Here is a 26,908-nt window from a genome sequence, read left to right on the forward strand (position 1 = left end):
AGCGTGTGCCCTCAGTCTAATATGTCAGGTATTTCTTGTTGAACCTGCTCATCCTACAGTTCACTAAATAGGTTTCTTTAAACTAGACAATTAAAGTCACCCTCCTCCAGTGCACATTTGTAGAATAATGTTAAAAGTCAGCTCCATGTGCCTCTGCTCACCCTGGCACAATTTACAAATTTTAGTTAACTGTTTGATTAGTATGGTCTTCAGAGGAAGGTGCCAATTTAAGCATAAAATCAACAGAATTGTCTAAAACAAAGTTAATATTTTCTGTGATTGAAATTGCCAATTTGGAAACTTCATCTGTCAAAAGTCCAGATAAAAATTTAATTGATCTTAAGAATATAAATAATTCTTATTTAGTGAAGAAAGGATTGAATTTCTTTTGAGTCCTGTCAAATTTATCAGCAAGAAATCAGGACAGTGAAGAAGTACTGTATCATTGTTGGTTAATTGTTGGAGTCAAATAATGTGGGCATTTATCTAGTTCTGGTGCAAGTCCACTTGATTCATCAGTTGCAGAAAAACATGGGTGACCTGTTCCAGCAGTTAGTTATTTAGCAAGGTGATCTGTTATCGTTAGGTCAAAGTAATCAAACAAGATTGTCTCCCTAGCCAAAAAAAAAAAAAGTAAAATTTCCCTAGAATTAATATAAGACTTCTCTAGTCGTAGTCAAGACTGAAAATTATCAATGTGAAGAACAAATTCCTCTTCTCCATCAGGATGGATGTAGACTCCACTGATTGGGTAATTTAATCCCACCTGCACAGACTAAGACAAAAAAACTCTGCCACGCCTCCTTCTGGGTGTGACTTCCCAGTTTTTGTCTTAGTCTCGTGCTCAGCAAGACGCTTTTCAGAAGGCTCCTAGCTAAGTTTGATTCTTTCCTTTTTTTCTTTTAGGCTATTCAAATTAAAATTGGATACTTTAAATTCAAATTGATTAACAATTAGATTAATTCGGCTTCACTTCCAAATTAAGAGGATTGCGTTGGGGGGGATAGGGACTCTATCCTCCCTCCCCTGCAGCCCTTTGGGCTTTGAAAAGAAGGCTGCAGGCTTCGTTCGTTAGGGAGCTCCCGTTCCGACAATCTGTAGCCTCTTTGCGATTCCGCCAATTCAGCTGGGTAGCGGAGGTCGGCTTTTCAACTCGGAGACCTCCTGAGTGATTTACTTGCCTCGAGGCCTTGAGGGAGAATTCCTGACTGCAGCTTTATCTGGATCGCAGCAGGGGCTGCGCTACTAATCGCAAGTGCTTGGGGACTGGGGGAGGAATCCCAAATCAGCCTTGTATTCCCCTGCTGTGTAATTGATTCTCCTGTTTAAAATACGACAGGGTTTTGCTTCTCCAGGCCTTAAGGCCTGGCGGCCGCCATTTTGACCGCATGGTCTAGCGCGGCTGCTTCTAGAGGTCCCACGTGGCGGACGCCATTTTGGAGGCCTAATTGAAATTTTTGCATAATCATTGGCAGTTATTCCTGCATTATTGCAGACGCATAGTTGTTGCCTGTGTCACTTGGTCTGTGAGCAGACCTGTTCAGGGGGGAAGATATTTTTGTATCCACAGGAGTTGTGGTCAAACTTGAGGGAGGCTACTTCAGGTGTGGGCCTTGGCTGCATTTGAGCAGACCAAGGTGTTATTAACTGGTCCTAAGGCCTAGAAGAGAAGAGCGAAGAGATTCCTTTATTGTCCACCTGTTTCTCAGTTTAGCCCGTGACCTTTTGTCACAAGGCCTGTACAGGCAGCATTAGAACACTGTCTGGCTGTTCTTGCCATTGCCTTCTGTTCAGAGCGAGGATCGGTTTTCCATCTCTAACTGTGATCTGCGTGTTGGGTTCCTCCCCCCATTTCTAGGTACTACTGTCCAGGAATACCTAGACAGCAATGGCAGACAGCTCCTCGCCCCAGGCTTCTCAATCTAGTGTCCCCCCCGCTCAAGCAAAGCGCAGATCTGAAGAATTGGACATGGGGGGGAAGAAAAAAGCTAAAACCAAACATCTGTCTTCCAAAGATACTTCCAAATCAGCCGGGCGAGAGGCCACAAGGAGACACTTAGCATTGGAGAGAGAATTCTCCAAGGCACAAGGCTCAGATCCAGTGGGACTGAAACGGTTTCCCCCGCCCCACTGGATACTCCTTTGACAGAACCTCAATTTGAATCATCTCAGGATGCCCCAAGACCTTGGTCTCCTCGGGGGGAAACCGAGCAGGTAGGTCCTCCTCGCTCCTCTCCTTCATCAGCACACCAACCACCTGAGACCAGGTGTGCCTCAACGGAGGTTGGGGTCAGTTCCAGGGACCAAGGGGAAATGTGGTCCCAGGCTCAATTCCAGGCCTTCATGCACCAAGCATTCAGGCAGTTTATGTCATCAACTGAGAGTAGCCAGGTGCAGTCCCATCCTACTCCTCCCGCATCTATTCCCCCACCTCTGGTGGAGCGTGATACTAGACCTAGCTCTGCTGTTTCGGAGACATCCTCACAATTAGGGGAGGAGGGATCAGTGGAACTGGGAGTTGCAGACACTCCCTTGTCTGAGGAGGAGGATCCAGCTCCTGAACAGGTGACCTCTTCCGGGCTTTTCGATCCGGCCATTTTTCGGTCACTCCTCGTAAGGGCTATTGACACGGTAAAACTTACCTCAGCCCAGGAGGAGACTCCTTCTTCCTCATCCAACCGGGAAGCCAACCCTCTGTTTGCGGAAAAGGTCAAGGAGGAACCGCAGATTCCATGCCCACTAGTCTTCAGGTCTACGGTGGAAAAGCAGTGGGCATCCCTTGCTACCACTCCTTCACAGAGCAGTTTAGACAAGAAACTTTACAATGTCTCTTCTTCTTTCGCTTCTCTTCTAGAAGTCCCATCTGTAGACGCTCCGCTGACCTCTCTGTTCTCCAATACCGCCGTCCCGGGGGACATGGCTGAATTTCTTGAAGGCAGAGGACAAAAAGTTCGAGTTCTCTTTTCGTAGAGCTCACCAATCTTCGGCTTGGGCCATAAGGGCGGCAACCTCATCCTCCTTCTTTGCACGCTCGGCAATTATGTGGTTGCAGGAACTCCAGACGCTCATTCCGCCGGATCAGGTCAGAGCGCACCAAACAATAGGGAAAATAGTGGCAGCATCCGAATACATTGCGGATGCATCCTTACACTCGGCTAGATGTTCAGCCAGATCCATTGCAGCCTCAGTGGCATCACGTAGGCTGCTCTGGGTTGAAGCAATGGCGCACGGATTTAAAGGCAAAGTGGCGCTTAGCAACATCTAGGTACAGTGGCACCCACCTTTTTGGTCCGGTCCTAGAGCCTCATATCATTGAGGGCAAGGACAATCGCAAGGCGCTGGCCCATCCCTCTAAAAAACCAGATAGACGGCCCCAACAGGACTTCCGTAGGCCATCATTCCGTCCCAGCGGTTACCTGGGATTGGAGACAGCCCTTTCGGGCAGGGCAGTCCTGGGATTGGCCCAGAGGCTCGCGATCCTATTCTTTCAGACAGGATCGGCAACAGGACCGCCAGAGTAGTGCAGCCAGGGGTCAGTTCCAGACCACGCGTCCCTTCAGGGGATCAGGCAGTCGTCCTTACAGGCGGTCCAAGTGACGCCAAGGAGGACTACCCCATTGGGGGTCGACTGGCACTGTTTTACGACGTTTGGGAAAACACAACCACAGACGCCTGGGTCAGAGAGACCATAAGACAGGGTCTCTCCCTAGAGTTTCGATCTTCTCCCCCAGATCGTTTTATACAGTGCCCGGTTTCAAACAATACATCAAAAACACAACTAATCACAACAGCCATCGCTCATTTATTAGAGATCAGAGCCATAGAAAGGGTTCCTCAGGAACAGATCGGGGAAGGGTTCTACTCCATCCTGTTTGTAGTTCCCAAAGCCTCAGGCGGTTGGAGGGCGATACTGGACCTAAAGGGTCTAAATTACTTCCTCATTTACAGGAGGTTCAAGATGCAGACCCTAAAGTCCATCTTGGCAAGTATCAGGAAGGGGGATTTCCTTTCCTCCATCGACCTGACAGAGGCTTACTTACACATTCCGATCATCCAGGAACACCGCAGGTTCCTGCGGTTCTGTTACGCACACAAACACTACCAGTACCGGGCTCTTCCCTTCGGCCTATCCTCGGCCCCGAGGGTCTTCACAAAAATCTTGGCCGTGCTGGCGGCTCATCTAAGGATGATACCCGTACGGGTACAGTGCTACCTGGACGACATACTGATACAGTCCAAATCTTTCCAATCAGGGCAGTCGGACCTGGCAATCACTATTCAAACACTTCAGGATCACGGGTTCTCCGTGAATTTCAAAAAGAGTCACATCACACCCACAAGACGTCTGCTCCATCTAGGAGCTCTGATAGATTCCAGCCTATGCAAGGTATATCTCTCCCAGGAGCGACAAGTCAGCATCCGGAAGCTGACACTGCAGATCCGAGGGGAAAAAAGAGTACCCCTGGTACAATTATCCCAACTCCTGGGGAAGATGGTCTCTTGCCTGGGCATCGTTCCTTGGGCCAGACTGCACTCCAGGAACCTCCAGTGGTTCCTTCTTCCTTTTCAGAAACGCAACATCAGCGCCTCCACCAGGAAGGTCAGGGTTCCCCATCACACTCTGTCCTCCCTCCTATGGTGGACCTCGTCCGCCTTGTCCAAGGGCACTCTGTTCAAGGAACCCACCAGGATCACCCTCACCACAGACGCCAGTCTGTTCGGTTGGGGCGGTCATATTCTGAACCACTTATCCCAGGGTCAGTGGTCCAGTTCAGACCTGGCTCACAATATAAATTGGCTGGAGCTCAGGGCCATCCACCTGGCTCTCCAAAGATTCTCCCCCCTGGTATCAGGGAAACACGTATTAATCCTGACAGACAACATTGCGGCCAAAGCTCACGTAAACAAACAAGGGGGCACCCACTCTTGGGCACTCATGCAGGAAGCCCAGGCCATAGGGCTGTGGGCAGAGTCCAACCTGAGGTCCATCAGGGCAGAGCACATATCGGGGGAGGCGAATCAACAGGCAGACTCCCTGAGCAGGGTCACAGTGGATCACTCAGAGTGGAAGCTAGACTCAATCCTATTCCAGGAAATATCACGCAGGTTCAGACAGCCCATTCTAGATCTCTTTGCCTCTCCGATCAATGCACAGCTCCCCAGATTTTTTACCAGGTTTCCGGCGAGGGGGGCGGAGGGAACGGACGCCCTCCGGAGCAGATGGCCGGAGGGCGTACTTTATGCATTCCCTCCTCTTCCACTAATACAAGCGACCATTCGCAAGCTCATCCAGGAACAGGCAGAGCTAATCTTAGTGGCTCCATTTTGGCCAAGACGCCCGTGGTTTGCCGACCTGGTGGACCTGTCAATTTCACCTCCATGGAAGATTCCCCCGGACCGAGTAGCTCTCAGCCAGGGGAACCTCCAACATCCGGATCCACAGTGGCTCCAATTAGCCGCTTGGCACTTGAGCGGGAGAGTCTGACCAAACAGTCTTTCTCCTCTGGGGTTATTTCCGTCATCCAGGCCTCGAGGCGTCCCTCGACCAACAGAATCTATGACGCCACTTGGAGAAGTTTTTGCTCTTGGTGTACCAAAAAGCGGCTTTCACCGCTTGCTGTCTCCATCCCAGACATATTAGATTACTTACTTGAGGGGTTAACTAGAGGTCTGTCAACCAGCACCATATGTAGGCAGATAGCAACCTTGTCGACAGTTCTCACCTGTGATAACCAGGCTTCCCTGTCCCAACACCCAGCAGTCAGTGCCTTTCTCAAGGGTGCGGCCAATGTAGGGCCCCCCACGGTTCATCGTTATCCATCCTGGGACCTCTCTAAGGTGTTACAGGCTTTAACGTCCTCTCCATTGAACCTCTGAAAGTTTGCTCCCTTCACTTCCTTACATTGAAGGTAGCCTTCCTAGTGGCCATCACGTCGGCCAGGAGGATTTCAGAATTGGCGGCCCTGTCGGTCAGGGAGGACTTGTGCATGTTCCATGAGGATAGAGTGGTCCTCAGGTTGGATCCTGCATTTGTTCCAAAGATCAATACAGGGTTTCACCGCTCGCAGGAACTAGTCCTTCCTAACTTCTGTCCTAACCCTTCCCATCATCTGGAGAGACGGTGGCATATGTTGGATGTGCGCAGGGCTCTGCGCCATTACATTAAACGAACCTCGACCTTCAGGAAGTCCGAGGCATTATTCGTGTCCTTTCAACCCTCAACTATGGGTCGGAAGGTCTCTTCTTCCACCATTGGTCGGTGGATAAGGATGTGTATTTCCAGGGCTTATATTTCCCAGTCCCTTCCGGTACCTTCACATATTACTGCTCACTCTACACGTAGTGCTGCTGTCTCAGCGGCTTGGTCTACCCAGGCATCACTCGAGGAGATTTGCAGGGCTGCGACATGGTCCTCTCCTTCCTCATTCATAAAACATTATAGGATAGATCAATTTGCAGCAGCTGAGGCTGCTTTCGGTAGGAGAGTCCTACAGCAAATAGTGGGTTCTCAGGGGTCACAAGCCTAGACTCCCTCCCTATAGGGACATGAGCAGCTTTGGTATGTCCCAATCAGTGGAGTCTACATCCATCCTGATGGAGAAAAGAGCGTTGTCTTACCTGAACGCTTTTTCTCAGCAGGATGGTGTAGACTCCACACCCACCCTGTTAGTGTTAGTCTAGGCCTGTGTCTTCCTTTTTGGTTTGGAGCCTTGCGTCTGGTAGCTTCGCCTCGACAAAAACTGGGAAGTCACACCCAGAAGGAGGCGTGGCAGAGTTTTTTTGTCTTAGTCTGAGCAGGTGGGATTAAATTACCCAATCAGTGGAGTCTACACCATCCTGCTGAGAAAAAGCGTTCAGGTAAGACAACGCTCTTATTTCAGTAAGCATTAGTTGTTTTAACAAAGATTTGAATAACCAGAATTCCAGCAAGTGCTTTATTTTCAAAAAATGTATATACTGTATAGACAATTTGACACAGATTCTTCTCTCACATTCTTTCAGTGTAATGGCGGCCATAAGCTGATGATGAATAAAAAATGTGTCATGTTTCATTGTAAAGTTGTTATTAAATTTATGCCCTGTGTTCTGCCAATAGAGCAGTGAAGTTGACCAATTTTAAAATATTTTGTAGAATTAATGTCTGTGGTTTATTGAAAAAGTAGAGATTAGAATGAAGCCATGGGATTCAGTATTGTGGGAAATGGCTGCACTAATTTATTCCATGTGAATTCACTTTTAAAAACACTTTCACTTAATGAATAAAACTATCTTAACAGAAATAAAACATACTTATTAAGCATCTAAAGAATTTAAGTAATCGTTCTATTTTGTAGCAAGAAAACATGCAGATTTGAGTGTATCTCTTGTAATTGCTATGAATGTCTTACCACTATAATTTTATACTGAACAAGTATAATTAATGCAAAAAACTATCCATTATGTCACATTTATCTGTGGTTGTCACTTGCAAAAATATTACTACATAATATCAATTCAAACTCCCAATTGTTTTACATATCTTGACCCTTCCTCACAGACCACCTGCCTGGGGGGGGGGAGATTGGGCAGAAAGAGATTTCAGGAGAGTAACAAATTTGAATAGCATGCCCACAGCACCCAGTCCTGGCTGCTGGGGTGATACCATTGCTTTTGATATGTGGAAGACCATAAGCAAGGCACTTGAACATTAAAAAATGACAGGGATATGATTAGGAGGCAAACAGAAGCTGAAGGTGTGGAATTGAGTAGTGTTATCTCTTTGCAGTCAGAAAGTACAGTCACAGCTACATAATTTCCCACATAGGAAATTGCTTCGTTTTGTGGTGAAGTTTTGGGTCCAAATTAAGGTTGTTTAGCAAGGACTATCTGTAGTATATTTCAGAGCTGATAGGATAGTAATTTCTCAAACATATATAAAAGGATATAAACTTTATTTTATAAATCTATAACTTAGATCTGCTGAGAATCATTTGCAACTGCTATGTACCAGTGTTTTGTATCCAATATGCAGAAGAGCCTTTATGTTAGCCAGACATATAATATTAATGTCTACTACATTTATATATCATTTTAACCCATTGTATTTTGTATAAATGAGTTCCATATTTCATTATATCCTGTTGGTTAGAATGCAGTATTGCAGGCTAACTCAGCCCAGAGTCTGGAGTTCGATCCTGATGGGCTCAGTCTTCCATCCTTCCCAGGTCAGTAAAATGAGAACCCAGATTGTTGGGGGCAGAATGCTGGCATTATAAATCGCCCAGAGAGTGCTGTAAAACACTGTAGGGGGTGGTATATAAGTCTAAGTTCTATTGCTATTCATTATATTTGTCCATATAAAATCTACATCTGTAGGCAATCTGCTCAAAAGTGTAATCAAGTCTTTAATCCGTTGAGTGAATGGGGCATACATTTATCTTTCCAGTGTTGCAGTTACAATTTTTTATCCATAGTAAGGGCAAGGAAAATCCATTTATTTTGTTCAGTTGTTAGATTCCATGCATTAGGTATATAGTTTAAAAGAATATTATTCTTTGAAAATAGTAGATTTTGTCACACAGTCATGTACATATAGATCACTATTTCTTCCCAAAACTTGTTAAATATAAGACATTTATAAAAGCATGTGTTCGAAAGAAGCATTATTTTTATTACACTTCTAGCAAAATGCTTAGACCAGGCATGTCAAATTGCCGGCTTCCAGACCGGATGCGTCACGTCAAAACTGTGCCCACCCCATTGCCAGCAATGGGGAAAAAGTCACGATACATTGCGAAACGTCACGTGACATCACGAGTTTGACATGCCTGGCTTAGACCATCCTTTTTTGTAGAAACATAATGGAATCCTTTACATTCTAAATACTACTTTTTCTTGTCGAAATAAGTCATATTTTGAGCCATTGACACTCTTGCTATAGAAATTAAAACATTCTCCCATTGTCTAGGCAACTGCTAATTCTTTATTCTACTCATTTATTACATTTGCATATCATCTTGGTATGATATTTGAATGCTAATTTGAGTTTCTACGCAGGCTTCACATCTGTGAGAAAACATGATCAATTCAAACACAACAGCTCATTACTAGATACAGTATTTCTTATAGGTCATAAAATGAATTGGTTTAGGGAAACGATGTGGGCAAAAATAAATTAATGAATGAAGTTAGTTAGCGTCAAGTAGAGCTGTAGAAGGGTTGTAAGAAACTAAAAATGTAATCTTAGCATATTAAAATTTTGTTACTTCAGATATTTATCTACAGAAGATTTATTTAATGGAATAGGTTGCATCTTTATTAATGAAGGCTTGGGTGAAATTAGTTTACCTTACAGATACTTTGATGAAGTCTAAAGGTGTATCTATTTTGGTGTGAAAAGGAATCAACTTGTGTACAATGGCTTATCAGAGATGTAAATGAGCATTATTCAATTTTATGTGCTAAAATAGGGATGCAATAGCTATGGTTAATATTTATGAACGTAATCTGTATTCTGTATTTTTATGTTCTATGTATGTATTATGTTTTATGAACGTTTTCAATACTTTTGAGTGTTGAATGTATTTATAACAATTTGGTAATGGAGGAGATTTCAGTGAAATATTGGATCCCAAGCCTGATAGAAATATACTGGTACAAAAAAAAATCCAATCATTAGTGAGAGAAACAAATACTTACATAGAATAATTGAATTTAATAGAATTCATTTATCCAACTAAAGGAGAATTCACATTTTATTGGGTGCAGCAAGTTTTTTAGGCATGATTATTTTTTTAATATTTATTTTAAATCATCAAATTCAAGAGTGTAATATCAGTGCTTGTTATATATTGGACCATAAGGAAATTATCTTGAAATTTGTCTCAAAAAACAGTTGAGGTAATAAAAAAATAATATTTCAATGTTTCCCTTTTGAAGGATAAACAATTTGTTCAATAAATGCATTTAGAAGTCTTACAATTCTTTGATTTGAATTCATAAATATCAAGTGTGCAAATTTTTGAAAGGGAAGTATAAAGATATCTGTTGTTGAATTACAGTTTATGTATCATATAAAATAAGATTAAAAATAAAAGGGAAAATTGAAAGACAAATTGAAATATTTATGGGCAAATATTACAAATACAGAAGAAAAAATATGAATGAAATACTATATTATCACAGACAATTCATGCTCACATGTTTATAATAGAATTAACTGGGAGACTGGTTAACATTTTGGCTAATCGCTTAAAGCAAAAGAAATGTAGGAGAGTGATTCCAACTTTAGAGGTGAAAGAGACAAAAGAATTAAGAATTTAAGAATTCCATTTAGAATTTATAGCAAACCAGAAAATGTATAGGATGAAGATATAAAGGCTTTTTAAAATACAATTAAACTACCATATTTAGATGAGACAGAAAAAAAACTTTTATTTGCTCTACTATATAAGTGAGAGTTTAAACCAGGGATATCAAACTCGTAACATCATGTGATGTGTTGCGACGTACCGTGACTTTTTTTTCATTGGCAATGGGGTGGATGCGGTTTTAGCATGACACATACAGCCTGTGGGACGGCAGTTTGACACCCTGGCTTAAACAAATGATTTTAAAATGGTACATGGTAAAATACCAGGTTTGGATGGATTCCCTGTTAGGTGGTATAAAATGTTTATAAATCTTTGATGCCAAAACTTCGTCAATTGTATGATGAGATATTTGATAAGGGAATTTTAACAGCAGCATTTAATCAACATTATATTAATATAAGCATGTATAGATCACACTCAGCGTACTCCTTATCATCAGATCCATTTTTTAATGTTGATAAAAAAGGTTTTAACAACAGTGTTACTAAATATAGCAAGTGATATTGTTTGTTACTAAGAATGATTAAGGTTATAAAATTAGGCAAGCAGGAGACAGTATTAGGTTAGTATAGATTTAATAGATTTTAATAAAAATAAAGATCAATTTACAATTTTACTGTGTGATTCTGAAAAAGCCTTTGATAAAATGTACAAACAGTACATGTTTGCCATATTAAATAGATTCGGATTTCCTTTGAAATTTATAAAATGGGTCAAGATGCTATACAGGTAGTCCTTGAATTACATAAGTTGCAACAATCTCCTCAGGACTACATATGACCCAGATTCAAAGTTCCGATGGCTGCACTGCCCTCTCATGGTCACATGATCACATTTTGGGCACTTGGCAAATGGCTTGCATTTATGACCATTTACTATGTCAGCTTCCAGCAAAAGAGCACCTATGGAGGCCAATAGATTTCCTTAACAACCATGGTATTTGCTTTATGACATCCACACTTGCTTAACAACTGCTGTAAAAAAAGTTCATAAAATTTGGTGCGGTCATCTGGTGACCCACTTAACAACTGGCACAATTTACAACCATAATTCCAAGCTCAGTTATAATCGTAAATCAAGGTTACTTATATTCACCATAAAATGTTTAGAATGCTAGGGTCCCTCTGGGTAGAATTTAAAAACTTTTATCTTATGATTTTACAATGTTGTATACCAGTCAATGGTAGCAGCTTTGGGGGGAGGCTTTGAGTCATTGGGGCCTGTTGACTGACTAGGCTTGTTCTCTATAGCTTTCTGAGCAAGATTTTTGGAAGTGGTTTACAATTGCCTTCTTTCTAGGGCAGAGAGGGAGTGACTGACCTTACTGGATTCATGCCAAGGCAGGATTAGAAGTCAAAGTTTCCTAGTTTCTTTCCTGGTATATTAACCAACACCCCAGTACTAAATACCAAGTCACATGTCATTTTACTAAATTTATCACTGTAGCCTAAAAAATTGTTCATTATTGAATTAAAATGTAAATAGATTTCCCTCTTCTTTTTTTTCTTTAACTCACATAACTTCTTTTTTTAATTTTAATTTATATTTTATATCTGTCTCTCTATTTTGAGAGAGAGACAGACAGACAGATAGTGACTGACTGTCTGTCTGTCTGACTGCCTGACTGACTGCCTGACTGACTATGACCATGACCACTGGGTCACATTGGCTTTCATGAATAAAGAGGCAATGTTGACTTTACAGGAGGCAATAAATGATTTTGCCTACCTTGAAAATAATATTCAGAATGAACTAGATTTTCGCATAAGGAAGGAGCCTCCCCCCCCAAAGAAAGCCAATATTAATTGTATCGAACATATTAATTATTTACTGGATTGCCTTGAAAATGGAATTTCTCAAGTTGAGGATTATAGTCAGAAGTATCTGCACAATTTAACCACGCAAACAAAATTTTAACTTTTTAATACGCATGAACGTACATTTTGCAAGGCAGTGTTCTAGATAAGTAAATAGCTAAAATATTAGTATAATTGTCTAAAAGTGTGTATTGTATTAAAATAATCATAGTAAAGCAAATCATTAATGTTATCTTCAGTTAGTCTCATCTCTACTCTACAGATGTAATCTAATAAAGGGTTTAAAATTATTATCATGCCAACTGATCCCTGTCAGATCACTTGCTTCTATTATCTACTATTCTGGCATGTGATTTTTATTTCTACAATTACATTAGCTGCCGTTTCAGCTGCAAGAAGAGACAATGCTTTATTGCTTGATTTTTAAATGCCTGAGTAGAACTTATTTTTAGGCCTGTGTTAGGTTTATTTCATGAGAAAGATCTTGCCATGCTACTATTTGAACAAGAATATTTTCTCCTAAAAATACAGTTCTAGCTCTATTATTTTTTTAACATGTGGTTGGTAGTATTAAACAATGATTTTCAAAACATCTGGTTTTTATTTATTCTTAAGGAAAAGTCTGCTTCAGATGGAGCTGCCTTGCCCAGTAGCAAAATCACAGAATATGCACAGATAACAAACGTCTTTCAACAGTATTTTCTTTGAACTCTGTCAGAATCTTCATTACAGAAGTGATCAGAATGCTTTTTTAAAATGAATTTCAAACTTGGGCATGTGTATGTCTATGTAACACATTGAGCTCATGCACAATTTGAGGCCCTCCTTAACTGAGCTCCTGCTTGAGGTGCTGGTGGCTCTATGGCTTGTGGGTGCCTTTTGCATAGTTTTGTCTTGTGTGCCTCTTTTGCCTTTTCCTGGATCAGGAGGCATTACTCACTCCTCCTTTACTCACTTCCAGTTTGGATTACTGCAGAGTATTTTACATACGGCTCATTTGGAAACTACAACTGGTCCAGAATACAGAGGCATGTGCAATACTTGAGAGTTCCTAGGTTTTTCCATATTACATCTGTTTTGTGAGCTTCATCGGCTTCCAGTTTCTTCTAGGTGCAATTCAAGGGGTCTAGGTTATTTAGGTGCCCACCATTGGCTGTGCCCACTTTGGCCCAGTGATCCAGCTCAGCCCATTCACAGCTCGCTTTCTTCCGCTGGCCATTTCCCGGCAATTCTCCATGGCCAATGGCACTCTGCCCTCTGTCCCTAGCTCTTCAGCCTGGCCCTTTGCCCCAGGCACCATTGTCCCAGGCATTTTGCCCAATTGGCTGGTGGCTTCTTGTCCCATGGAGCAAAATATCTGGGACAAACAGAGCCTAGGAAAAAGGGCCAGGGGACCATTGGCCATGGAGAATCACCATGGAGGGCCAGCAGAGGAGGAAAACCAGCTGCCAATGAGCTGAGGCAAGTGGCTAGGGGTGAAGTGGGCATGGTCAATGGTGGGCACCTAAGTGTCCCATTCCAAATTCAAAATACTGGTTTTCACCTTTAAAGCCTTACATAGCATAGGGCCAGTTTATTTACAGAACCCCCTCAATCTGAGAGTATCTACCCATCCTACCAGATTAGATCGGATATGCACGCTTCAGGTCCCTTTCCCGTTTTTTTATCCTGGGGCTATGATAGAATGAGGGAGGGATGGTTTAGATGCTGGGTTCTTGTTTTTTATTTTATGGTTTTAGATTTTATAATTATTGCATTATAATTTGTTTTATTATTTATAAGCAAATCAATTTTATTGTTGGGAGTCCCCCAACATTGTTTTAAAGATAGGTGGTTATACGTAGTGTTTTTAGATTGTGAGATCCCTAGAGTTCTGGTTTTTAGATGGGGGGGGGTATATAAATATATTTAAATTAAATATAGTAAATAAGTTGGCATATTAGCAATATTTTTGTGATTCTCTAAATTATTTCAAATGCTAAACAAACAATGTAATTTCACTAATAGACTAGAACCAGTTGCACAGTTTTCTAAATTATATTTTAGAATTAATTGACAACTAAGTTGCAAATTCATAACAAAACTAAATATAATGAAACTTATGTTGCATTAACTTGTTTTTAAAGTGGGTTTGGGGTACACTAGATATTCTTTACGTTGTGCGATAAATTAGTTACTGTGCATTGCTTCTCACAGGGATTACAGAAACCGGAGTAATTTAAAAAAAAACATTAAAATCTGCTTTGAAACTAAAGTGGAAGTGAAAAAACAAGGCTTTCTTTTTTATTAAAGACTGTAATAGATTTCAAACTTTAGAAAGTATAAGATATGCCAAGATTGTGGTGGGGATTGTCAGTAATTATTTCTCTACCATTCCACCAGCAAGAGTCATTGTGTAAGTACAGTGCTTACCAGTGGGTAGAAGGAATCTTTCTATTGAAGAATACGAAATGTGAATTGAGTCTACGTTCTCCAAAGATCTTTATTATATAAAAAATATAAGAAAACATATAAATGACCCCACAAAAAAAAGGTGCCAGGCTTTGAACTACTGTGTCAGCAATGGACAATAGGATTTGCACCTCAAATGGGTCTGCCGGGATTTTTTGTAAAAATGGGACACAGTATCCTCCCCTCCGTGTGACTGTGGGATCCCAAGTCAAATTGTAGATCATACCGTGGCTAGTTGTAAGGTGAGGCCATTTACCAGTCCAGTATCTGTTTTTTTTTCCCTTTAATATAAATGATGCTGTGTTTCAATGGTTAGATGGCCTAGACATTGGTATTTGAACATAAATCTTTTTAACATTTATATTTTACTGTGTTTTATTAATCTAGGTGAAATGTTAATATATATTGATAGTCCATGTTTGATATGCCATACACTGAATGAATGAATGAACAAATGATGAATCAATAACATGAGAAATCTATTTCAAGTACTAAATTTCTTGCGGCTTGGAGATAGTTGCTAGCTTTTCTATAGGATAAATAGAGAAATGAATGTTTGACTTCAGTATTTGAGGATTAGATTTTATTTGACTAGAAAATTATTGTGGATTGATATGTTTTATATGTTAGATTAAAGTTAAACTAATATATGAATATGTTTTTTTAAATATTGGTTAATATTTTAAATTATTTTAGTTATTTTGTGTGTGTGTGTGTGTGTGTGTTTCACATTTCTGAACTGCCCATCTCCCTTAAAGAGATATTATTTATTTATTTATTTAAACGTAGAGATCTCTGTACTGAAAAAAGTTGGAAGTCACTTTTTGTATATATTTGTTTTATGGGTTTTTTTTGTCACTTTTCCCTTTTATTCCCTTCCCATTTCCCCCTTTATATTAGTTTGTATTTTATTTTATTTTACTTTATTTTGAAAATAAAACACAAACACGCACACATGGTTATATATCTCATGAAAACATAATTTGGTATACATATATAGAAATGAGATATCGGCTTGAAAATAGTTTAACAATAATGTGCATAAAGACAGGTCTTCAGCAATTCAAAGTTTGATTCATTCCATTTCTGGTGAGGTCTGTGCCTGCCTGCCTGCCTGCCTGCCTGCCTACTTACCTATCTATCTACCTACCTACCTATCTCTTTAATTTCTTTCTCATCAAGTTACCAAATTGGTTAAAGCATTTCACCAGTATATGAACAACTGCTATTGTTTGATTTTTGGTTTTAGATTTATCTTTCCATTACAAGTATAAACTAATCATAGCAAATTTTGTAACTTATTTGCATATGTGCGATACATTAATGCTTATCTCAACAGATTCATTTCCATGGATTGATAGATAATTTTACATTTTGATAGAAATGATTTATATATACACTGATAAACTTAAGACTATGTAGGAATGCTGAATATGTAGAAAGGAATCACTTTTGCTATACTATATGCATTTCATGACTGTGACGAGTAACACTGAATATGATTATTGCAAGATGTAGACCCTCAAATGATGAAAAAATAGGTGGAGGTTCTGCGGCAACAATATACTCTTGTATGAAATACTCTTAACCATGCAAATCCTGCCACTTAGTAACATCGTATAATCTATTAAATCTAGATAATACAGTATAATATAAGGCAAAGAATTTGTACTATCAACAGCATCTCCATTATGACATTCAGTTTTATGGGAGCAGGCAAACAGGTTATTTATGGCAGTCACATGTATTCAATGTTGAAATATTTGTTATGAAAACACACCAGGAACAAATATTTTAAATTACTAAATTCAGAATAAATAAATATGTTTTAAGCATATTAAAAATAATGTGATCATTACAATCATTAAAATTAACCTGGTTTGAAAATTAAATTTCCATCAGATTTTAAGTCATTCCAGATTTTAGTGTTTCTTTAGCCGTCTTCTCTTTGTAGCCACTTTATACATACTAGTTTCATTTTTGAGTGGTCTGTTACAAAAGTATTAACAGAGTTCTACTTTAGAAAAATAGAAAACCAAGTATTTTGTCAGCATGGGGAGAGGGAGATAATATAATAAGAATTCAAATAGGACATCAAGAGGAAATGTGATGTATTAATTTTTGTTATCTCCAATACGATGAATATGTGAATAACATTACTATATCAAGTTATATCTATCTATATTTGTTTATGATTAAAGATGAAAAATTTCCCAAGAACTGATTTCCACGAATACAGATCTACTATGACTTACATTTCTGTCACCGTAAGAATTCTTATTTTATCTTATGTTTTATGTCTTTAATGAATTGACAGTAATATTGAAAGGTGACATTAGTAAGGAATTCAAAAAGATTTTGCATCCTTAATTTGCCCATTAAAGAGCCATTTCCTCTCCTCCACCATTTTAAAGATAAGGTAATAAATGCATGAGTTGCCCAAGATAGGTTGCCCAACATCCGAAGATAGATGCTTACCAATGATTATAATTTTGTTTTCTCTTTGTGTTATTAGGATAGAAGCTTAGGGTTATGTCACTGAGAGTAAGGCATCCTAGTAATTTATGATGGCAATAAATATATTAATACTTGATATATAATGGAAGGTGCAGAGTTCTTCCCATCACAGAATGTCAAATATTATTTACATATTAAATAAATGTATATGGCCACTCAACTCATACATTACTCCAGGCAGTGTACATCTTTAAAAATATGTATGCCATTAGTACCATTTTTCTTTTTAGTCATCATCATATAATTTATTTTATACTTTCCTGCATTTGTGTACATTTAAGGTTGTTTGAGCTTACTAATAAAGAATATACAGTTATTTACACTGATTGACATAATTAATGAGTACTATTGAAACAAAACATAGTTGTTTCTAGATTCTGTATTTCAAATTGCCTCATTGTACATTCATGTTTGAACATTCACAAGTACATCTTCATTGCCATCTCTAATTCTTTCAACAGGTAGAGAGAATTGTTGATAAAAGAAAAAACAAGAAAGGAAAAACGGAATATTTAGTACGATGGAAAGGCTATGAGAGTGAAGATGACACATGGGAACCCGAACAGCACCTTGTAAATTGTGAAGAATATATACATGAATTTAACAGACATCACAGTGAAAAACAAAAAGAAAGCACATTAACAAGGACAAATAGGACATCTCCAAATAATGCAAGAAAACAAATTTCTCGATCTACTAACAGTTCTTTTTCAAAAACGTCCAAGTCCTTAGTTATTGGAAAAGACCACGAATCAAAAAACCAACTATTTGCTGCCCAGAAGTTTCGGAAAAACAACACTCCTCTCTCTGGTAGAAAAAACATGGACCTTTCAAAATCAGGTATCAAAATTCTTGTGCCCAAAAGTCCTATCAAGAGTCGGACAGCAGTAGATGGCTTTCAGAATGAAAGTCCTGATAAGCTGGATCGCATTGAGCAGGATCATGAAGATTCTGTAGCACCAGAGGTGGCAGCAGAAAAACCAGTTGGAGCTTTATTAGGTCCTGGAGAAGAACGTGCTAGAATGGGGAGCAGGCCAAGAATACATTCATTAGTGCCACAGTTGCCAATGCCAGTAACAGCTAATATTGCATCTGCATTAACAATAAATGGAAAAGGTAAGATATGGATGGATGGATAGGTTTTCCAGCAAATTTTGTAGATGTTCACATAAGTAACTTTTTAATGTTTCAGAAATTGTCTTGTTACCTAATTTGTATCAGGAACAAATATGCAATATGTTGTTTTTTTTTACCTTGACTGGTTCTTGATTTTTGTTTATTAAGAAAATTTATATGGCAACCCAAATCACTCTTGGTGACTCTGGGCGTCTTAATAAGGATAAAAACCCTATTAGAAAAACCAATAACTCACCACCTCCATTTGATGAGCTACTTATCACTCTGGGGTCCCCATTGGCAGAACCACATCTTCAGGGCCTTGCAAAAGAGTGTCAGAGCGCGAGCCAATCTTACGATAAAACTCAGAACAAAATGTGTTAATTTATACTTTTCTGAGAAGCATATTGTGATTGATTTTTTAAAGACAGGTTTTATCAAGGTCTTAAATTTACCATCTATTAATTGCTTGAAACTATTTGCTTCATAGATTTCAGAAATAAATGGTGAAGTTCATTAAGATGTTGATAGGGAACCAGTATATTCTACCATTTTCATTTTTGGACAAATGCATTTATTTAATTTGTGAATTGTTGGTATATTGCTCTCTGTTTTTCTTCTATGACATTGTATATATTCAGTTACCCTATTCTAGATAGAAAATCATCTTTAAGGAAATATGAAAAATTTTCAGGAAAAGAAAGGAGTAAAATTATCTGAAATTGGATGTGGACATCTGCATATGTTTTGAATTTGCTATAATTCACTATTAGGTCTTCCCTCCACTCTCTTATTTTATATTTTATAGTTCTATTGAACACACACATTTCTTTCTTTTTTCTGTCTTTTTATAAAGCATTTGAAATATTACAGTATAGATGTTGAAGAATTGGAATTGTGTATGAAGTTTCTATATGGGAGGAGGATGTGTTACATAGGTCTTGATCATGTTTCTGAGACTATTTCTAGAACTGTACTATTATGCCCTTCCATCATTTTGTTTATCCCTAGCTTTCTCATGAAGGCCTGAATAGAAATTAAGGTTACACTCATATATTTATTTATCAGGGAATAAGCTCCAATAAGGAGATTAAAACTCACTTCTAAATGAAATGCATAGTATCTTGTTTTGAATTAGTTGTTTTTCTAGATTACTAGTTTTATTTTTATTTTTTTAATTCAGCATGAATGATTTTGCTTTCTGATTTGGAAAGGGTTTTGGTTTTTTTTTTTTTTTTCAGTTTAAGCTACGGTTTTATAATTAATATGAAAACCCTGAAAAAGTAGATTGGGAAAGGCATCCTGTTGGAATTTATTAGGAACATTTAGATAAAATAGAACTCAGATAAAGCAATACATTTTGTAGTTTAGATTTGATATGTCAATAATTTAATTTCTTCATCTTATAAAGAAAGTAGCATTTGCCCATTTTGGCAAAAAGGCAATGCTGTAAAAATATTGGATAGGACAGTGAGCGGCATTGATCAAGAGAAACATCTTTGCTGATAAAAAGAAACGGGTGACAGTAATAGACTTCAAAGACCAATTGTACAAATGGTTCAAAAGATAAACTATTTTCATCATACTCATCAAATCTGCGTAAGTAGATACTAGTTTAGTGAAAATATGTTTAAAATATGTAACTTTACTATGAAGCTGTATTTTCAGTGACTCAATCCCTGTAGTAATCAAGGGATCCGATGGGAGTTCTATTAACTTGTATTTATTTATTTAATATATTTTTTAACATCCAGAAAGCCCCAAAGCTGCCACACCAAGCAATGAAATAATTGCAGTTGCTTCATGTGTCCAGTAGCTGGATCCAGAGAGACAGTTTGCTCATGAGATGTTTTCTAGGCATGCATTTGTTCAAAGCAGGCACTCAAAGCTTTCAAGTTCAGAAGGTTTTTTAATTGTAGGGGAAACATCTTGACTCATAATCACTAGTCCGGTCAGCCTTATTATATTTCTGCCGGTCAATTAAGTTCTAGAACCAGAGTTACACAAGAGCTTATTTCAAGTTAAAACCACTAATTAGTTACTAAATCCAAATAAAAATTGTCTCTGACCTAAAAGTCAGCAGTATTCTATGTACATATTTCTTTAAAAAAAGTTTTTGTAGGCTTGATAAAGAAAATTTGTGCTCTCCCATTATTTTAGATTACAACTCTAGTGTACATTAAAATTAGTCATAATATCTGGGACTAATGAGAATAGGTCCAATATACAGAGAGGCCAAGATTCTTTAAATGCTAAATGCTGTTCTTCCAGGCATATGTCTATATTTGTTAATTGTCTAGTGCTTTCTGATTTAGTAACAGATGTGCAATTTTTAACGTTTGCACTGAAATATTAAATTTTAATACACTTCTCTAATAATACACATTGCAGTTGTTGTACTGTGTACAATTGTTGTACATAGTAGTTTAGATATGTGTCATGTATGTGCTTCACTTTGAGAGTGGGTAACTAAATTTCATTTTTGATGTGTGCCATTGTGCCCATAGTAAAAAAAAAAATGACAATAAAGGTTATCTTATCTTACCTTACCTTACCTTACCTTACCTTATCTTATCTTATATAAATGGAGGTTTAAGGCTCAGATGGGTTCTGTTCATTTTAACTTCCAAATATAAAGAATTCCTAGTTTACAGCTGCCTCTGGAAAAAGAATAACTGCTTCTTGTACCTTGTCAATTTAGACATTATACTAACCCTAAACTACAGCTAGCATTCCTTAACTGTGATTTGGCTTGATATGCAAATGAAATCACAATGGCTTGCCTAGGGCAGTTTATACATCATATATAATTGGAAACATACATTTTGTGGCTCATGTACTCCATTACAGATAGTCCAGTCATTTAGCAACCATTTGCAGCCATGACAGTCTCAGAATAGGTGCTTTACGACTCATGAAGTACTTCCAGCTATCATAAAATGTCATGCTGGCTCCCCCAGTCATATGACTGAATTCTGGGTACTTGGCAACCTGTTTGCATTTACGATCGATTGCCGAGTGCCCTGTGATCCAAGTGATCACCATTTGCAATCTTCACTGGGGAAAGTCAGTTGGGAAACTGGCAGGAAAGGTTGCAAGGAAGGGGACATACCCATCCCCAAGCTGGAAGGGAAAATCCTCCCACATGCTGGAGAAACGGACCTAAAATCTGACAAAAAGTCTAGTGAAAGTCTTTCAGAGTACTGATATTCACTAGCATTTTTCTCCTCCACAACTGAGAGAGCTAAGATTGTGGTTGCTGAGTGAAGCGATCATCTAATGTCTCACTTAATAACTGCTTCGCTTATGACCGAGATTCCAGGCCTAATTGTGATAATAAGTGGAGGACAACCTGTATTAACTGTATAACACTTCCAAGTTTCAGAACTTGAAATTGAATTGTGTCATTTTAAACCTTTCCTATATAAACTCACACATTTTGTGAACTTTGTTGCATCTAACTGTAACACACATTTTACATATTCAGATGCAACAATCATTTTTTTAAAATTTTAATTAAAGGTTCTGATAAAAAATTGCTAGTGTGTATAGGAATTGCTAGCATGTAAAATAAAAAGGATTATTAAAAACTGAACATCTGCCATCTAATACTCTATTAGATCTGGAATATTTTTAGGGTTTTTTTAACTGTTTTTAAATTATTTCTTCAATGATACTTTTGAAATCTTTCATAATATCACTGGAAATACATAATTATTATCCCATCTTCTGTTTTGAAAGCCAAGTAGATCATTCTAGTTGAAGAGTTTCCCTAAGAAGAATTGTTGAAAGCATATAAAATCTTAAGGTTGTTGCTTATTGTGATGATTCTCTAATCCCTCTTCTGTCATTTGTATACTGGGGATTCTTATAGGCCAAAATCATAAACAGCTTTGTATAAGAGAAACAGCTTTGTATAAGTGCCTCTCACCTCACAGTTGCTGTATCCAAAGAAAATTGGTGGCTGAACAATGAGGAAGTCAGCCCATAATATTGTTTAGTAAGGTAGGAGTTAAAGAACCAAAAATCTTTTCTGCTGACAGATGTTCTGCCACTGAAATTTCTCAGTTACTTTTTTTCCCCTCTACTCTCTCATACTCATAATACTTTCTGTAATGCTATGTGGTATTCATAGTAAAAGATGTCTTACCAGCCAGTTTAAAAATATCTGCAGTCCTTTTGGCAAGCATATCTTTTATTCATGATTACAAATGAAAGAAAAGCATAGTTGTACCTCATGTCCATAATTACATTTGATGATTAATCAGTGATTAGAGTTAATCTCAGAAAAAGGATTAAAATAAAGCAAATTGTTATAAGTTTGACTTTTGTCAGGATATTAAGAATGATGTATTTCTGATGCATGAAGGCTGGCCAAATTTTTTATTACACAGTAGTGAAATGCTTACTCCATATTAGTTTATTTTTACTAATATTTTAATAGCATACAATTTCATTGTTTTAAGCCTCCATTCTTTCCATTTTCAAATCTGCTCGTAGATGCTGGGAATTGAATTGAGGGTCTGCCTATATAGCATGCATGTGCTGTATACTGTTTCATTGACTATAGGCAGAACTATTTTAGCTCAGATTGTTTGGGGATTTTTTAAAAAATGAGTTTCCTACTTTCGTTCTATTGAAACAAAATAAGAATAGCTCTTCTGAATTTGATGAGTGTCTAGACCAGCGGTTCTCAACCTATGGGTCGCGACCCCATTTGGGGTCGATCGACCATTTTTCGGGGGTCACCAAAGAAGGCGATCCGCCATTTTTCCCCCTCAGGGGGCGCCGCCGCCGCGCATGCGCAGAACGTTTGTGTGACGGGAGTCGCCGTCACACAAACGTTGAGAACCACTGGTCTAGACTTTCTAGATACAAAGGAATTAGTGGTGTGTAATTGAAATCCTTGCAAGAAGTTGAGGCTGCAAAACCTCCAGATATGCTAAAATATTTTTGAAAACATTGCAGTATAACAGCTTCCTAAAAATTAACCAATGCCATGGTTCCAGTATGTTAAAACTTTGCAAACATTTAACTTTGGCTATCATAGAAAGGCTGTATGAAAGCAGCACTAAAATCCTGAGCTAACTATCTACAATGTCAGGTACAAAGAACCAGACTATTTCTTATGTCAGAGGATGTATTATTATTGCCTTTACGCAAGAATCTAGTCACATAACAGCACTAAATTGGCACTAGAGGAGCTGGACTTGGGTCTCTTGTGGGAACACGAGGACTTTAAACTGATGATTCATTTAACTCCACCTTCCAGCTCTATCTGCTCTTCTACATCATTCAGTTATAGTTCAGAGTCAAGTAAGAAGATACTTTTGATGATAATTACATTTCTGGAATCTATACTTTTAAAATATTTGGGAAATATTTCTAAAAAGATTTCAAGAACTTTTGATTTTTTTCTCTAGTAATATCAGAATTATTGGTATTGCTTTGCAGAGCAGATTAATGATGGAAGTGCCCACAGAGGGAGTATAGATTCTGTATATATGTAGAAAAAAATAATTAAGAAACTAACTGTGCACTAGCATTTAGGGACTAGCTATATTGCATTAAATACATTGTACTTTCCAGTAATAGTAATTAAACTATTTAAAATGTTATTTTTATATTACATGTTTCACATATAATACTTAATTTGTATCTGCTTCATATGTAATATGCTACAATATTTACCTTATTTAAGCAATTATTTTTAGCAGACTTAAGTAATAGAAATAAAATATGCATGCTTATTTTTATTCTTTTTCAAAAAGCATATGTAAAAGAATATCTATTTTTGATGTGTCTTAAGCTTGAATGAAGTAGATTACACAGTTTACAATAATAGATGTGTTTCTTTAAAAAAATTACACAGTTGTTATTGCTGGCACAATTAATAGTACAATTGATATTTTTCTTTAAAAAGAATTTCTAATACACAGAACAAGATACCTTTTTTTTTTTATTAGAACATACATCAGTGCAAGTAAAATTTATTAGGAATGTTTGCTGTTATTCTTAAAGGCGAATGATCAAAAACTTTGCAGATCTCCTATAAGTATATAATTATAATTACCCTTACTTTTTGCTTCATTGCTGTGTTTATGTTAAACATGTTTACTAATTGCCGATCTGACATGGTTTGCGTTGCAAGATGAGTTTAACAGTACCGGTTTCTTTATATCCATCTTATTGCCCTATCTGATTATTATTTTACTGTGATTGAGGCGATTGTTGTGATAGTTTTCAGACTTTTGTAATTACAAGAGGTAACTGATACATTATGATGAACAGGTTACTGTGCTTGGCTTGAGATTTACAGTGGTGTTTTAGTAGAAGAGTGTTCACTCCTTTTGTTTCTTGGATTGTTGTCCCAGGCACATAAAATAATGGTTTTAATAAAATACTGGGCTACATTTCGTGAAGTAATTTGATTTTTGAAATGGAATATTCTTCTTCTGAGTTGTACTCTTCTTCAGGGGTCCCCAATCTCCCATCTGTGGACTGGCACTGGAGGACCGTGGCATGCCAGCAACCAGTCCACACAAACAAGCAAAGCCCCATCCATGGGATGTAGGCAGCACACAAAACCTTGCATCCTTCGGTCTGTGAAAAAACCTTTCTCCACGGAACTAGTTCCTGGTGCCCAAAAGGTTGGGGACCTCTGCTCTACTTCAAATATCGGTTGTATGTTTGAGGAGTCCTTGGTACTCTTTGAGTTTGGTTGTTTTCTTGCAGACATTTCATTTACCCAAACTAGGTAACATCAACATCAAAAAACGCTTCTGCGTTTTTTTATGAAGATGTTTTAATGAAGATAGGTGTGGCATCTTGCCTTAGAACCAAATTAAAGTAATGATAAGGGTATACATCTTAGTCTGTATTTTCTGCAAATTAGTTTTAGTTAATTAAATCTTGGGTAATAATCATAAACTAATATCAGTCATTTATTTTTTTTATTGAATGTTTGGAAATTACATGAGTTATTTTCTTTCTTTTTTATTTTGTCACAAGAAAACAATATTTGGTAATTAGTAATGGTCCTAGTATATCAGAACAATCATTCAAAATGCAAAGTAAGTTTGCTCTAATAAATGTGGGTGTTTGATGCTAATTACGATGTCATAACAGTGGTCATTGTAAAACCGATAACTGATCTGAATCTTTTATTTTTATATTTCACATGAAAAATAGACAACAGATGCAAAAGCATATCTCAGAAGTTCGTATTAGCATGAAGGCAAAACTACTGTCATATTCCCTCCTTCTAAGTATGTTCCTAGAGAAAATACTTTTTTTCAAAATGAAGGTATTCAAATAGATAATGTGTTGCTTTAAAAATTTCTAAATTATAAAGTAAACTGATAAATGAACAATTATACCTTTGTAAGTTGTTCCTAACCAAAGAAGAGTTAGGGTTAGGTTATTTCCTAAATTTTTTGTAAACATGAGAAATAAGTATCGTTGGATTAAAACAGGTATTTTTTTAGTTTCTTATGATTCCAGTTAAAAATCATATCATATTGACATATTGAAATAGTTTTTTCTTTAGTACCTCAATATGATATATATATATATATTTGCATTTGCTTCCACACTTAGATTTGTATAGTTTGGATATTATCATACACCTTCTCATGTTGAATCTTTTAAAAATGTATACAGGTAGTTCCTCTACTTGCAACCACTGTGGAGCCAGGAATTTCAGTCTTAAGATGTAGTTGTAAATCAAGATAGCACATGACTGGGCTCGATTTTACAGCTCTTTTTATAGTGGTCCCAAAGCACGTTACCATGGTTATAAAGCAAATCACAAGGTCCTTAAGCTATTCAGATGGTCATTAATTGAATTGATTCTTTTGGATGGGTGTTTTTTTTTCTGAGAAAAATATACCAGAAATCAGCAAAAAAAAAACCATTGTAAATCATGAATATGGAACACTGCAACAGGTTGTAAATGTAGGCTGGTAGCCAAGTGGTCAAAAGGCAGTCACATGATTGGGGAGAGGACAATTGTAAAGTCCATCCTAGCTTTGAACAGTCATTAAGCAACCTGTTATAAATTGAGAACTATCATTGGATAAGTAATAGCAGCAAAAATTAAAACTCCCATGGTCTTTGCTGATATATGCTATTTTCCCCTTTGTAGCCATTCATTCTCCATAGTAAATAGGTCATCTTGTTTGTACTGTAAGGGCAAATGCAGTTTTGCTTACTGCTATATTATCCCAGCTCTTTTTTATTTGCAACATCTGATGTATAAATGTAATCCATCTTACCTGTTTAAAAGTCACAATTTCCTAGCTTAAATAAACTGGGGACTTGTTGTTTGGTAAAGAGTTTTGAATTACAAGAGTTTGGGAGAACTGAAGAAAATTGTGGTAAATGCATTATTATAGCTCTACATTAAAGAAGATAGAAAATACAGTCAAGGAAAAATATAAGTATGCTCTTGAGCTTATTGCATTGCAGCTCTATAGTTGGGCTAAAGAGATTTACCTGAAAACTGCATTTTCTTCTGGTTGTTTTTTTAAAAAACTTGCTGGACAGCTACTGTATTCGAAACAGGCCTTTCTGGTTCTAACATTGGACCAAGATAGCCTAGAGTTAGCAGGATAAGGAGTGGAAAGCATATGTTTCAGGGAAAAGGGCTTGAAG

At 37.6% G+C, this 26,908-nt stretch overlaps 1 protein-coding gene across 2 annotated transcripts in view; it reads left to right on the top strand.

Annotated features, from left to right (window-relative positions):
* Nucleotides 1-26,908, top strand: part of CDYL (chromodomain Y like) — a 132,609-nt gene that overhangs the window by 47,347 nt on the left and 58,354 nt on the right. The window contains exons 1-2 of one of the 2 annotated variants that reach the window (XM_039342782.1): nucleotides 16,765-16,887; nucleotides 17,599-18,253. In XM_039342782.1, coding sequence (XP_039198716.1) covers nucleotides 16,822-16,887; nucleotides 17,599-18,253 — 721 coding nt within the window. In that variant the 5' untranslated portion in view covers nucleotides 16,765-16,821. Of the gene's footprint in view, nucleotides 1-16,764; nucleotides 16,888-17,598; nucleotides 18,254-26,908 lie in introns of those variants that run through there. The other variant, XM_039342793.1, reaches the window with a different exon arrangement.

The sequence above is a fragment of the Crotalus tigris genome, unplaced genomic scaffold, assembly GCF_016545835.1.
Source record: "Crotalus tigris isolate CLP2741 ecotype Arizona unplaced genomic scaffold, ASM1654583v1 scf7180000017551.9496454, whole genome shotgun sequence".
In the NCBI taxonomy this organism is placed as follows: domain Eukaryota; kingdom Metazoa; phylum Chordata; class Lepidosauria; order Squamata; family Viperidae; genus Crotalus; species Crotalus tigris.